We start from the raw sequence: 15,999 nt of genomic DNA on the forward strand, positions 1-15,999 counted from the left end.
TACAGTTGGCCCACATCATTTTTTTGAAACATATTTTTGATCTGATGATTTTCTAAATGTATCAGACTTCTTTCAGAGAATTACCACTTGGGCTAGGAGCCACGATTAAGACATTTTAATGATACTAGATTGTCAGACCGTTTTAATCTGGGCAGAAAGGTTAGTTCTATTAGGAGTCAGGATCTACTAGGGCCAAGCTCAGGAATCCAAACTTAAGAACAACACACCAGTGGGCATTATATTGTGAGCCATTTTTTAATCTCATGAATCCTTGTTCTTTGTTACAGGATAGCAGTTTGGGTCAGTGAGTAGTTTTTGGTGTCTTCAGGGCTTGTTCCTTTCTGTTCCCTAGTTCTAAGGAGAAGTAAAAACCAAAGGTAATGGGCATGATTGAGCCAGCACACATGTACTTTGGCTCAATCATGAAGGGAGTCATAAATAATCTCTTTGCCTGGAACCCCACGTAGCCATTATGTCCCTGTTTGTGAGGCTCACATTTGTGCACAATCTTTTTGTTAAGACCCTCTGATAAGCAGCTTCCTCCACACTGGGTAAATCCATTAGTGGAGCAATCTTTCTATATCAAGCATTCTGATTTCCTGAGTTAACAAAATACATGTTCCATTTACTCAGTGGAAAAGTTAGTATTCTGGCAAAATACAGGTTGCAATTCTGATTTAGTTTGTTATGCTTTTTCAAAAAATAACCTTTTCAAATATTTGAAAGGCTCTTTACATTTTAGTAAGCAATATAGTGATATTTTAAATTTATTTATAAAGCTAATTTAGGCAAGTATAATCCCTTTCCTAGAAAATCAGTCTGTTATGAAACCATTTTTGCCATTTAGCCCATACTTAAATACCATGTACGAATCATTGTACCAGGCTACAGGGCTTAAAAGTGAAAAAGACAGTGTGCCCTCTCCATTGGCAGACACCAACTTGGAAACAACTGTGGTTCAGAGAATGATATGTGTCTGCTCATGAAGTGAATTCAAAGAATGATCTATGTCTGCACATGAACCATGTGAGCTTAGGCAAGCCTGCTTGGTTTTTTCAGGCCTGTTTTATCACTGTGACATAGAGTTTCCCTAGAGCAATACATCCCAACTTTTAATGTGCATAGGAATCATCTGGGCTCTGTTTTGATAGATAAAGGGTGGGGCCTGAGATTCTGCGTGCTTAAGCAGCTCTTAGACTATGCCAAAATCACTGGTCCATCCACCACATTAAAAAAAAAATTATTTAAAACAGATTTATTGCGATATAATATGCATATCTTACAGTTCACACTTTTAAAGTGTGTCATTCAATGGTTTTCAGTGTATTCACAGTTGTACACCCATCACCACAATCTAATTATAGAACATTTTCATCACTCTCAAAAGAAAACCCGTACCTTTGAGCATTCTGTATTTTCCCTGCCTCTAGCAGCCACTAATCTGCTTGCCACTGAAATACATTTGCCTATTCTGGACATTTCATGTAAGTAGAATTATACAATATGTAGTCTTTTATGTCTGGCCTCTTTCATTTAACATAGTGTTTTTAGGTACTTCATGCAAGTATGTCATTGTTTTTTACTGCCAAGTATCCATTGTAAGGATTTATATCACATAGTTGGTGAATTTAATCCATTTACACTTTGATTACTGATAGGAAAGGACTTACATCACTTTGTTATGTTTTCTATTTTTGTTATCTTTTTATGTTCCTCAGTTTCTCCATTGGGCCCTTGTGTTTTTCCCATGCCTCTTCGATTAATTTTTTTAAGTACCATTTTTTATTCGCTCTAATTTATTTTCTCTGCATATTTTTATTTATTTTCTTTGCACATTTTTAAAAAAATTTTCTTAGTGATTACATGTGGATTACAACGAACATCCTAACCTTATAACAATCTAGTTTGAAGTGATGCCAACTTTGCTTCAATAGCATACAAAATTGTACAGCCCACACCTCCCTCACGTTTGTTATTGTTGCAAATGACATCTTTATATATTCTGTGCCCATTAACATAGATTTATAAGTGTTCTATGCATTTATAAGTTTTTAATTCTATAGAAAACAAACACAGAAGTCACAAACTCAACATACAATAATACTGACTTTTATGTTTACCTACATTGTTAGTTTCATTGGAGTTCTTTATGTCTTCATATGACTGAGTTACTTTCTACTCTCTTTCAGCCTAATGGGCTGTGTTTTAGCATTTCTTATGAGTCAGTTCTTACTAGTGGTGAACTCTTTTAGCTTTCATTTATTTAGGAATTCAAAAATTTCTCCTTCATTTTTAAAAGATAATGTTGCCAAGTAGAAAATTATTGGTTGACAGTTTTTTTCTGAATACTATAAATGTCTGCTGCTTTTGGGCTCTGTGGTTTCTGATTAGGCATGGACCATTAATGAAAATTCCATTATGTGATAAGCTGTTTCTGTGGCTGTTTTCAAGATTCTGTCTTTATCTTTCAATGGTTTGGTTATAAAGTGTCTCATTGTGGATGTCTTTGAGTTTATTCTATTTGGATTTCATTGAGCTCCTTGGTTGTATAGATTTATGTCTTTCATCAAGTTGAGGAAGTTTTTAGTTGTTATATCTTCAGCTATTTGTGTCACCTTTTCTTTTTTCCTTCTGAGACTTGTACTGGCATATCTCATTTTATCATGCTTCAAAGATAATTTTATTATTATTATTAATAATAGATTTGTGGTAACCCTGTGTCAGGCAAGACTGTTGGTGCCATTTTTTCAACAGCATGTGCTCACTTTGTGTCTCTGTGTCACATTTTGGAAATTCTCACAGTATTTCAGACTTTTTCAATATTATGTCTATTATGGTGATCTGTGATCAGTGTGATCTTTGCTGTTACTGTTATAATTGTTTTGGGGCACCATTAACTATGTCCATGTAAGACCATTAATGTAATAAATAAATGTTGTGTCTGTTCTGACTGCTGCACTGCCTGACTGTTCCTTTGTCTCTTTCCCTCTCCTTGGGCTTTTCTGTTCTCTGAGAAACAACAATATGGAAATTAAGCCAATTAATAGCCGTACAGTGACCTCTTAAGTGTTCAAGTGAAAGGAAAAATCACGTCTTTCACTTTAAGTCAAAAGCCAGAAATAATTAAGCTTAGTGAGGAATGCCTTTCAAAAGGTGAGATTGGCTGAAAGCTAGGCCTCTTGCCCCAAACAATTAGCCAAGTTGTGAATGCAAAGAAAAAGTTCTTGAACAAAATTAAAAGTGCTATTCCAGTGAACACACAAATGATAAGAAGCAAAACAGCCTTAGTGAATATATGAAGAAAGTTTGAAAGGTTTAGATAAAACATAAAACTAGCCACAATATTCCCCTTAAACCAAACCTAATCCAGAGTAAGACCCTAACTCTCTTCAGTTCTGTGAAGGCTGAGAAAAGTGAGGAAGCTGCTGAAGAAAAGTTTGAAACTTGCAGGGGTTGGTTCATGAGGTTTAAGAAGTGAAGCCGTAGGCTGGGCGCGGTGGCTCACGCCTGTAATCCCAGCACTTTGGGAGGCCGAGGCAGGTGGATTACAAGGTCAAGAGATTGAGATCATCCTGGCCAACATGGTGAAACCCCGTCTCTACTAAAAATACAAAAAATTAGTCGGACGAGACGGCACGTGCCTGTAATCCCAGCTACTTGGGAGGCTGAGACAGGAGAATTGCTTGAGGTTGTGTTGAGCCAAGAATGCGCCACTGCACTCCAGCCTGGGCAACAAGAGTAAAACTCCGTCTCATAAATAAATAAATAAGCCATTTCTATAACATAAAAGTACAAGATGAGCCTGTGATCCCAGCACTTTGGGAGGCCAAGGCAGGTGGATCATGAGATCAGGAGTTCAAGACCAGCCTAACCAAAATGGTAAAACCCCATATCAACTAAAATATAGAAAAATTAACCAGGCACAGTGGCAGGTGTCTGTAATCCCAGCTACTTGGGAGGCTGAGGCAGGAGAATTGCTTGAACTTGGGCAGGCAGAGATTGCAGTGAGCCAAGATTGCACCACTGCACTCCAGCCTGGGCGACAAAGTGAGACTCAGTCTCAAAAAAAAAAAAATGGTGCAAGATGAAACAGGAGATTTTGATGGAAAAGCGGCAGTAAGTTATTCAGAAGATGAAGCTAAGATCATTAAGCAAGGTGGTTATACTGAACATTTTCAATGTAGATGAAACAGCTTTCTGTTGAAAGAGGATGCCATCTAGGACTTTTCATAGCTAGAGAGGAGAAGTCATTGCCTGACATCAAATCTTCAAAGGTCAGGCTGACTCTTATTAGGGGCTAATGCAGCTGGTGACTTGAAGTTGAAGCCACTGCTCACTGATGTTTTGAAAACCTTCAGGCACTTAAAGCATTAATTGTGTGAAATGTACTCTGCTTGTGCTCTAGAAATGAAACAACAAAACCTGTATAACAGGAGATCTGTTTATAGCATGGTTTACTGAATATTTTAAGCCCACTTGTATTAGTTCATTCTCACACTGTTACAAAGAACTGCCCAAGGCTGGGTAATAAAGAAAAGAGGTTTAATTGACTTACAGTTCTACATGGCTGGGGAGGCCTCAGGAAACTTACAATCATGGTGGAAGGCAAAGGAAGCAAACACCTTCTTCGCAAGGTAGAAGGAAAAACAAGAAGGAAGAAGAAACTTCCAAACACTTACAAAACCATCAGATCTCCTGAGAACTCACTATCATGAGAACAGCAGGGGAGGAGACCACACCCATTATCCAGTGAACTCCCTCCCTTGACATGTGGGGATTACAATTCGAGATGAGATTTGGGTAGGGATGTAGAGCCAAACCATATTATCACTGTTGAGACCTACCGCTCAGAAAAAATGATTCCTTTTAAAATATTTCTACTTTACTGATAATGTACCTGGCTATCCAAGAGCTCTGATGGAGACATAGAAGGGATTCATATTTTCATGCCTTGTAACACAGCATCCATTCAGCAGCCCATATATCAAGGAATAATTTCAAATTTCAAGTCTTATTATTTAAGAAATAGGGTTTATAAGGCCAGAGATGGTGATTCCTCTGATGGATCTGGGCAAAGTAAATTGAAAACTTTCTGGAGAGGATTCACCATTCTAGGTGTCACTAAAAACATTTGTGATTTGTGGGAGGAGGTCAAAATGACAACATTAACAGGAGTTGAGAAGAAGTCCATTTCAACCCTCTTGCACCCAAGAGAGGTTCAAGACATCAGGCTTTAATGGAGGAAGTAAGGGCAGATATGGTAGAAATGAGAAGAGAACTAGAATTAAAAGTAGATCCTGAAGACATTACTGAATTGCTGCAATCTCGTGATAAAACTTGAACAGATGAGGAGTTGCTTCTTATGGATGACTTCACAGAAAGTACTTTCTTATGGTAGAACCTACTTGTGGTGAAGGTGCCGTGAACATTGTTGAAACGACGACAAAGGATTTAGAGTATTTTATAAACTTAAATGATAAAGCAGTGGCAGGGTTTGAGAGGTTGACTCCAATTTTGAAAGTGGTTCTACTGTGCTACCAAACAGATCAGATGCTTCAGAGAAATCATTTGTGAAAGGAAGAGTCAGTTGATGAGATAAACCTCATTATTTTATTTTAGGAAATTGCTACAACTTCTGCAACTTTCAGCAACCACCACTCTGATCAGTCAACAGCCATTAACATCAAGGCAAGACCCCCTACCAGCCAAAATATTATGACTCACTGAAGGCTCAGGTGATTGTTAGCATTTTTTTTTTAGCAATAAGATACTTTAAAGTTAAGGTATATACATTTTTTTTTTTAGGCATAATGCAATTGAACACTTAATAGACTACAGTGTAGTGTAAACATAACTTTTATGTGAACTGGGGAAACAAAACATTTGTGTGACTTTATTGTGATACTCATTTTATTGTGGTGGTCTGGAACCAAACCTGCAGTATTTATCTCTGAGGTATGCCTGTATGTTATGTTTGATCCCACAGGTCCCTTAGGCTCTGTTCATTTTTTCTCTTCTTTCTGTCCTTTAGACTGGTGAGTTTCAGTTATCTTGTCTTCAAGGTTGCTGATTGTTTTGTTCTGCCTGTTCAGATCTGCTGTTGAACCCCCTTGTGAACTTTTAATTTCAGTTATTGTATTTTTTGGCACCAGAGTTTCTATTTGTTTTCTTTTTTTAAGTAATTTTTTCTCTGTAGATATTCTCTGTTCTTAAATTGCTTTCCTGACTGCCTTTAGTTCTTTGCCTCTTGTTTCCTTTGTTTCACTGAGCATACTTAATACAGTTGACCTAAAGTCTTATTCTAGTTAAGTCGAATGTCTAGACTTCCTCAGGGATGGTTTATGTCAGTTTATTTTTTCTTGTGAATGAGCCTCACTTTCCTATCTTTGTGTATTCTGTTGAGAACTGGACATTTTGACTATTATAATGTTGTAACTGGACATAAGTTCTCCCTCTTCCCCAGAGTTTGTTGTTTTTGATTGTGAAGACTGAAGTTGTCCATTTGTTTAGTGGCTTTTTCAAATTGTCTTCCCAAAGACTGTATCCTTTGTCATGTGTGTCCCGATCCGAGCAGCCAGCCTTGACTGCCTAGAGCCAAAAAGAAAATATATACCATTCTCCTGCTGTCTGAGCTGGAGTACTTCAGTGCTAAGCCAGGCTGTATACTACTCTGCCATTTCCCTCATCTGCTGCTTGTGCTGAACCCACATAGCTGCCAGAGATGCAATCCTAGGGTCTTCCTAGGTTTTTTCTGAGAATGTGTCCAGTCCAAGGCATATTGTACTCCCTTTTCCCTGGTATTTGCACTGGCCCTTCTAAGTCCTAATTTCCCAAGAAACTCCCACTTCACCCTCTTGTCAGACTTTCAGTATGTCTCCTGGTTGTCCTGTCCAGAGCCTTTTGGCTGCTAGGATGTCTTTAATATTTTCACAAATGTCCAGAAAGCCACTCTAGCTGGATGGGGTAGGAATGTGAAATAAAGGCCAGCCTTTGTACTGGTCTCTCAGGGAACTGCCAGATAGGTCAAAACATACAACTGGAGTATTTTAAGAAGATCTGTATTAGCCCCTTGGTACCAGTAAGCTTCAACGAGAGTTGCAGGCTGCTGTCTCTATTCTCACTGAATTTCTGTAAGAAAATATAGTGGCATTTTGTTTACCTGGGCAGGTAAATGCCACTATGTTTTCTTACAGAAATTCAGTTGCCTTTTTCTTCATTAAGCACTCTCCTGGTTGTTTTAAGTTTTTGATTCCAGAGTTGATTCTGTCAGTTTTTGCCAGCTTATGATTGTTTCAGCAAGGGATCAATTTTTCGAGTACCCTGCTCCACTATTTTGTTACATCACTCCCAAGTTACAAGTTTTTACTGCAATGTGATAGGTTTTTGGTAAGTAAATTTGATACATTCTCTTATTGTGATTTATCACTGAAACTTTGCTTTTAGAAGTTTCTAAATTTAACTTATATACAAAGTGGTAACAAAAAGAGCAGTTTATTTTTCAAATATTGTAGGAAGTAGAAATTTTAAATTGTTGAAAGAAATTGAGTAGAATGTTGGAGAAGATATATAGTATATTTGTATAGTTTAGAAACATTCCTGTTCGCTAAAAATTGTTTGTCACACATGTTTGACCTGGGAAAGGATGTCTGTTTCTGTAATAGATATTATTATATGACTCGGAACCACTCTGGAGATACTTATAACACTGGGAAGGTGGTCTTTTAGATCACCCTCCTAGTAAGAGTAAGTAATCAGCTTCGGCTACTTAATGTTTTGTTGTTGGCTTTTTATAGTTCAGTGGCTTAAAAGCAATGTGAGCTGAGAAATACTATTCACGTTAAAAAGGCTAAAGAGAAACAACTTTTGTTTCTTACTAAGTCAGATTTACAAAGACATATCTTTGTAATACATAGCAGTGAGACTGAATTAGTGCAGTTTTGTTTTTTAAACATTTTTACTGCTTGATGGAAAGGACTGTAGCAAAAGTAGATCCCTTTTTGAAATTTGGTTTAATAGTCATAGTGAATTATCTTAGAACTCCTTGTTAACCAAATAGTGACCTTTAGATTATTGGCAGCTTGATCAAGTTCAATCTGTATACTCAAATCAGGAAGTTAGCAATTTATGCAAGCATTTAACATGGGATAAAATTAATTTCATGTATCGTTTTCAATAATACATAACACTTGGTTGACTTGGCTTTGAGTGTTAATAAGTTAGAGTACATGAAGATTTTAAATTACATTTTTCTTTATTTGTATAAACACTGAGGAATCTTATTTTTTGAGACCAGAAGTAAGAAATTTTATCATCATCAGGCAGCTACAGGTGAATATTTTGGAAGGTTGTTTTCTGGGGACAGAAATCCGTTTCTGATTTGCTTTTTAATGATTTGCTTTTAATTCTAGACTTGAGAGGTGATTGCCTTAGCAGTATACTGTATGTTAAACTGTTCTTTAGCTTAAGAACTTATTTGTAGCTGTGATTTGTTTCATATCAAACTAGATTTTAAAAAGTACTTTCTGCCTTTCAGGAAACCTTTGTGACTGACATTTGCTTTCTTTCTCCCTAATGTTTTATGGGAATAATAATCTTGTGAATTTTTCCAATCATTTTTATTGTGTAGATGTTAAATATTCAGATTGTGGATTATATATTCATCTTGATTCTTATTTATATTCTGATTTTTGAACTGCTTTATAGTTTATTCACACCTCCACCAGAGTGCTTAAAGAAGAATAAAAGTGAAAATCAGTTTTCTTGTTCATTAACAGGTCTTCTGAGGGTTTAATACTTAAACTTTTGGCTAGGTGGTGTGGGGCTGGCTGATTCTTTGATTTCACTTTATCCTACCTTTCTCTCATGAATGCAATGAATATTTACTGTAATATCTCTTCTCAGATGAATTAAATTGTGAGTTAATTAAACTGTAATAGGCTTGCCTAATTTACTAAATTCCACCTTTTCTTTCCCTCCACTCCCTCAAAACTACTTCCTGTGAAAACTCTTGCAATCACTATTAAGAAAAAATAACTTGTGACTTAGAAAATATTCTTATTCAACAGATAGTTGAAATCTTTGCAGATTGGGACATTGTAAGATTTAGACAAATTTGATCATTTATATATTCTGATAATTAGAGTTTTAGTTATCAATTTATAATGGTATAAAAAAAATAAGAGTCCTGAGTCTCTTATTCTTCCACATCAGCTTGCCTATTACACCAGACAAGAACTCTCTTAAGTGGCTGTTGTGCTGTTGTTCTGAGGCTGAAACGAAACTAGGTCATTGACAGAGCCATGAAACCATACTTTTCCTCTCTTTGAAAACAACAGATTAAAAAAAAAATTCCTTCTCCCCATATTAATCACTTTATGTTAGTATTTATCTATATTTAAGATTTACATTGAAAGCAAAAGTCTTCACAGGGAAAACAGGAGTTTTACCTCGCTTAGGGAAGGAATTCTGTAAATTTCTACAAGTATTTATTTTTAAATATTAGTGGGTCTTTTTCTAATTAAGATCTTGGAAAATGTGCAACTCTGTTGTAACAGGCATTAAAGATGAGCTTGCTAAATAAAATGAACCTTATATAAGTTGTAATTCAGAAAACACATAATTTTTTACATTTCATTGCTTTATGTATTATACCTGTCTTTTTCTATAAGTGGTTACATAATTAGGGAGGAGAAATAATTTGCAGATTGATCCTCTGAATAATTAAGAGGAATCTGGAGCTAAAATCTTTCAACATTGGAATTTTATCTGCATAGCTTTCTACCTCTGTAACATATTGGTGAGTTACTTAACCTTTCAGTGTCTGTAAAACAGGGATAATAATAGTAACTTGTTAGTAGGAGTTGTTAGTAGGGTTAAATGTGATAATTTAGCATAGGTATGTAGCATAGTGCCTAGCAGACTGTAAGCAATGAAATGTCAGCCAGTTTTTTGTATTAGCATTATCTTTGAAGAAAGACCTATTTTAAGACTTTTTTCTGACCTTGCTAGTAAATGCGTTAGTATGAAAAGTTAAACAGTCCAAGGTTCACATGGAAAGAAAAGTAAAAAAAAAGTTTGTTTAATAAAGAAAAATTTAATTACCTTTGAACATGGCAGTTGTGTTTTAAATCTTTAGTTGGGTCGAGGTAATGAACCTGAATTTATTAACCAGCTTGTGTTTACATACACAATTATGTTAAATGCAAAATCTTTTAAAGTCTAAAGGACTTATTGATCTGTGTTTTAAAGAATAATTTTTGTAAGCTTATTTTGATACTAAAATGTATTCCATTGTCATAGTATCTAAAGTTTTGGGAAATGCTAGCGCTATTGTGTCTCTCTGGAGTTATATGATATTTATTTTCATGCTGAATATTTTCAAACTTAACAATCTAATGTAAACTCTTATTTTTGCAGTTACATGTTTGCCTAACACACAAACACACCAAGCATGTTTCTGCCCCCAAGGTCTTTGTACTATTTGTTCTCTTTACATGGAATCTTCTCACAGAGCGCTCAGGTCTATTTTCCAACTTTTGGGGAATGTTCTCTTCTATCTAAAATGTGACTCTATCTTTATTATGTTTGTTGTTTTCCCCCTACCTGGCATTATATTATATACTTGTGCTTGTTTAAAATCACTTTCTCATTAGAATTATATCCAGGGGTAGAAACTTTGTTTTGTTCACTGCTGATGCTCCTACTGTATGTGATAAAGCACAGGGCCTGGCACATTGTAAGCTTTAACAAATATTTAAGTGAATGTAAAAATGGTGTTGATCAAATTAAAACAGTTTTGCTGTGGAGAGGAAGATTCTGTTAACCAGTTTTTAATAATCATTTTACATGATGTTATTTGAGGTTTTTATGCTCAGAAATAAACCATTTGAAAAGATGTTAATTTGTAACTTTTCACTCCCTCCAAAAAAAAAAACCAAAAAACAGAAAAAGATTTAAATTTAGAACACTTGGTACATAGTGTGAACTGAGAGTTAAGAAAAGCCTGATTGAGAATACCGACACAGCTTAAAATAGCAGTGGTACTGTGCTGTGATTTATCTTGTTTTCTTTCCAGGACCTAGCTCAGTGCCTAACACTGATAGTCAATAAATGTTTGTTGGGTGAAGGAATGAGCCTGTAAAATGAGTAAAGTCATGAACTAATTCCTAGTTTCTCAAATAACATCCTGAGGACCCTTGAATAATTGCTTCTGGAATAAAATACATTGAAATTTGCAATGGAATCACCTGGAGGGCTTGTAAATACAGTCTGTTAGGTTTACTTTCCGCATCTTGTGTTTGAGGTGGAGCAAAGCATTCTTGTTTCCAAATTTCTAACAAGTTCTGAGGTAGTGGATGTGATGCTGTTCTCCTTTGAGAACCTTTGCTGTAATATCTGTATTCCTATTGAGGTAATTCGCATTAACGTATTGAAGGTTTTGAGCAGCACTGCCATAGAGGAAGCTGTTAACTCTTAACTGTTTCTAACTTATTTGGTCCTAGTCATCTTCCCCACTTGTTTGTTTGTATGTATGTGTGTATGTATGTATCTATCCTCATAAAAGAGGTTTTTTTTTTTTTTTTTAAATTCCGCGTGCTGGGGTAGGTAAATACTGTGTCAGGAGTGACGACTTCAGAGTTGATCCCTGTTGCAGAGTTGGAAGATACTATGGTAGTTACGATCTGCATGAAAACATTTGTATACATTTTTGATTCTTGCAAATTGTAATTTGGAATAATCATAGGGATGTATAGCAGGAATAATTTTATGAAAATTGATTCCAAAATAATGAAATGATTTCTAAGTAACATTTTTACTCTTTATTCATGTATCACTTTCAATTATCATTGGTGGTTTTAATCTGGCAAGCCACATTTCCAGAACTTTAGGGACTTGACAAAATTAGGAAATAATATTTTGTTATGAAAAGTTGAGTTTTCTCTAGATGAAGATTGAGTCTTAGCTAGTGTCAGATTTTCCCTAGTTGTATTTTAAATTTTAGGCTAATCTAGTCTCATGGTGCAACATTCTACTTTGCATATCTTAGTTTTTGTTGACTTAATTGTATGATTTTACTGATTCTAGTCTCTTGTCTTAGAGTGATGGTTTTGATACAAGATGTGGCTAATCAATGGAAAAGGGATATTTGAGGAAGAAGTGATGATGAACTATGAACTCTAAAGATGTTAAATGTAGCACAAATTTGCATCTGGAATTCTTTATGTTTCCTAAGGCTGTGGATCTTTCCATTGATGAGTCCAGCTTGACAGGTGAGACAACGCCTTGTTCTAAAGTGACAGCTCCTCAGCCAGCCGCAACTAATGGAGATCTTGCATCAAGAAGTAACATTGCCTTTATGGGAACACTGGTCAGATGTGGCAAAGCAAAGGTAATTTTTTCTCTGTTTTGAAAAAAGCAGTTTATTTGTTTTAAACTATTTTCTTAATTATTTTTTGCTAATTTTATGTGGACTTTTTCAAATACCTGACAAAGAAAAGCTAAAATTGAACTTAACCCATTACATCTATTTGTGAAACTGGGGAGAATTTGTGTCCCTGAAGTATAATATTTCCATAGTTCTGCCATTTACCAGATAATGGAGAGTCCTTAATACCTCTTTCTTTTTAAAGAAAGAAACAGTGATTTCATGGATATGTTTATTACTAGTTAAATAAGTTTTTAATTTAGTTGATACGATACTGGCTGTAGTATTCTGACTATATATTGTTCACCTACTGATCGATTTCACATAGTTCATTTCCTGGATTCTGATACTCCACCAATGCAAAAGACAACATTTACTATCATATAAGGGGTAAAACAAAACTATATTAAATGTCTCTATTGAGGATAATACAGATTTGGATTTGAAAAATACTAATATAGGCAAAAAATAGGCCTCAGAATTGAGTCAGCAGTACTTTTTGTTTTGTTTTGTTTTGTTTTTCTGAGACAGAGTCTCGCTCTGTCTCTTGGCTGGTGTACAGTGGTGCAATCTCAGCTCACTACAGCCTCCACCTCCTGGGTTTAAGTGATTCTCCTGCCTCAGCCTCCCATGTAGCTGGAATTGTAGGCACATGCCACCATGCCTGGCTAATTTTTTGTATTTTTGGTAGAGTTGGTGTTTCACCATGTTGGCCAAGCTGATCTTGAACCCCTGACCTCAAGTGATCCACCCACCTTGGACTCCCAAAGTACTGGGATTACAGGTGTGAGCCACTGCACCCAGCCAACAATATGTTTAATGTAATATTTGTTTCCAGGGTTTGCATCATAAGGGACAAATGCTAATGATGGTAACATAAAAAGTAAATTTGCTAAGGAAATCTTGGGGGTGTGTATGTTAGACATCGTCATTGTAGGTAAGACTTAAAAGAAAGGGGAAAAAAGTTGGTGTGTGTGTGCGTGCATGTGTGTGTGTGTGTGTATGTGTGTGTGTGTGTGTGTGTGTGTGTGAGAGAGAGAGTTTTGGTTTACATTCCATCTGAATGTAAATGTATTTTCCTGTTTTTCCCCTTAGGGTGTTGTAATTGGAACAGGAGAAAATTCTGAATTTGGGGAGGTTTTTAAAATGATGCAAGCAGAAGAGGTGAGTATTTCATATGTTAATGATATATTTGTTCCAAATCTGAAATTCTTCATTGTAAGTAGAGGATAATACTGGATTATTTTATATACTGTTGAGAGCAATATTTTATTCAGAATGGAAATCATTTGTCTTTGTTTAGATATATAGTTGGAAAGGCTGTAATTGAAAAGGTCTGAATTGATGGTTTTAGTATTATAAAGGATTTTGACCTTTACTCATTTGTTTATAGTGGAAAAAGGCTTGTAGCCACTTATTTATAGATCTTACTGTTTTCAGAAATTAGTGTTATGGTAATTTTAAGGATTAGTAATTAGAATATGTCTTCTTTCAAAGTTTTTCAGCTTCACATAATTCCAGGTAGGTGTAGCAGGGTAAAGATTGCCAAGTAAAATAACCTATAAGATCTTCTTGGCTAAAAGTATTAAAGATGAGTTCTCTCATTTAAAGTGCTTTTTTATTATAAAAAGAAGTTGCATTCTGTACATGTCATGCTCTCCCCAAATCATCTGGATTTCTCAGGTAACCTGCCAGAATTCCAGTATGTGATACAATGTGGGAATTCATTCCAAGAGGTGTGGCAGTGAAGGGATGAATAGAGAAGAGGGTTAGTGGGTCAGCAATCCTATGAGATTAAAAGACTCAGGTTACTAGCATGTTTGTGGATACAGGAAGGGGAAAATTGGAAAAGTAAATGAGAGAGCAGCTGATGGTAATGAAGTCCTGCAGAGGTTGGTAGGGGGGAGAACAGATTTTTCCTCAAAAGGAAGCATAGGGAAAATGGACCTTTCAAATAAACAGATTTTTAAAAATCGAGAATTTTTATTCCTTACTGTGTGACCTTGGGCATTGTGTAAAATCTGAGTCTCAGTTTTCTCAGTGAAGGTGATACTTACCTTCACTGGGAGAGTTGTATGGTTAACTTAGCAATTGCATTATCAAGGACTTACCAAGTCCCTGGCACCTGATAAAGCTTAGTAAATACAGCTAATTGTGGTGACACTCTTCTTCAATTTATCAAGGCACCAAAAACCCCTCTGCAGAAGAGCATGGACCTCTTAGGAAAACAACTTTCCTTTTATTCTTTTGGTATAATAGGTAAGAGAAGAGTGAGTATGTATATATCTTTTAGTTTTCTTTTTTGAATGTGAAGGGTGGTGTTATTTTAGTTTTATTTGTTGGCCTTTTTTTTTTTTTAAATTTAATACTTTTTAAAATTATAAGACTAACTCCTAGGCACTGTTCATTTCGACAAAGACAAAAATAGAATTCTGTATAATTTTTGTAATTAGAAAATATTTCTTTAAGCATTTTAGTATTTGTCCTTATAGTCTTCAACAAAAATGTGGTACTATAGTTTTATGGACTGCTTTTCTATTTTTGTTTCACATATCCTGTCATAAAACTCTTGTCATTAAATTGATACATAAAACAAATGTAAAGGTTGTATAGTATTCAATTTTGTGGGAAAATATAATGAGACCTCTGTTAGACATTTATCTAGGTTTTTTTGATCATATAAATACTACTTCAGTGTGGGTACCTTCTTGTAAATACTTGTCTTTTTTAAGGAAAAATTCTTAAAATAAAATTAGTCAAAGGGGATCCATGTAACTTTTAAATTTTTGGCCAACTTTAAGTGTTGTCATTAACTCCAACTGTAAATAAAAGAGTTCTCATTGTTTGATTTCACAGTTTGTTATTAGGGAAACTGAATGCTTTGTCATGTGTGGGTTGTTTTTATTTTACTTTATGACCTGCCAGTGATTTCTTTTGTACCTTTTCCTGTGTCTTAAATCTTAGATGGATAAAAAGCTTTTTATATGACTAGATTATCTGTCTTTTTGTTGTTTAAGTGTTTTTGCTTTTTCATTTAAGTTGCCTTTAGGGATGTAGAATAAACTTGATATGAGGGCAATATATGTATTTATTTATACCTAGTGTTCCATTATTGGAACACTAACCATGTTGGAGTTATTTATATCCTACTGCTCAATGTCTGATTGCAAAAATACAAAAAATTGCAACCTCAGGCACAAGTGGGTTAAAGCATTCCCTTTTACTTGAGATTCTGTTAGCACCCTCCTATTGATAATCTCTGCAGTTAAGGTTGTTTTGTTCTGTTCCTAAAGATTTTCCCAACCTCATGGTTATAAAAACATTTATTAAAACATTGTTGGTTTTTTAATTTTTGGCATTTTACTATTTAAAATTTATTTTAGGACTGGGCTTAAGGTAGAGTTTTAACTTTTTAATTCAAGTTAATTATCCTATTCTCTAATCCATTCTTTATTCATTGAGTTGAAATCATGTTTTTATCACACATTAAGCACTTGCATTAACTTTGGAGTCTTTTCTCCCTTAATTTTCTGACATGTTAATTATTCCAGCTAGGTATTTTAAGGTCAGTAATT

The 15,999-nt window shown here is 35.1% G+C and overlaps 1 protein-coding gene across 10 annotated transcripts in view; it reads left to right on the plus strand.

Moving 5' to 3' along the window:
* The window catches only part of ATP2C1 (ATPase secretory pathway Ca2+ transporting 1), a 172,204-nt gene that overhangs the window by 92,326 nt on the left and 63,879 nt on the right, over positions 1–15,999 (plus strand). For all 10 annotated transcript variants that reach the window (XM_017510157.2, XM_017510158.2, XM_017510166.2 and 7 more), the window contains 3 exons: positions 12,233–12,388; positions 13,520–13,588; positions 14,608–14,683. In XM_017510157.2, coding sequence (XP_017365646.1) covers positions 12,233–12,388; positions 13,520–13,588; positions 14,608–14,683 — 301 coding nt within the window. The remainder of the gene's footprint in view (positions 1–12,232; positions 12,389–13,519; positions 13,589–14,607; positions 14,684–15,999) is intronic.

The sequence above is a fragment of the Cebus imitator genome, unplaced genomic scaffold (assembly GCF_001604975.1).
Source record: "Cebus imitator isolate Cc_AM_T3 unplaced genomic scaffold, Cebus_imitator-1.0 Scaffold432, whole genome shotgun sequence".
Classification (NCBI taxonomy): Eukaryota; Metazoa; Chordata; class Mammalia; order Primates; family Cebidae; genus Cebus; species Cebus imitator.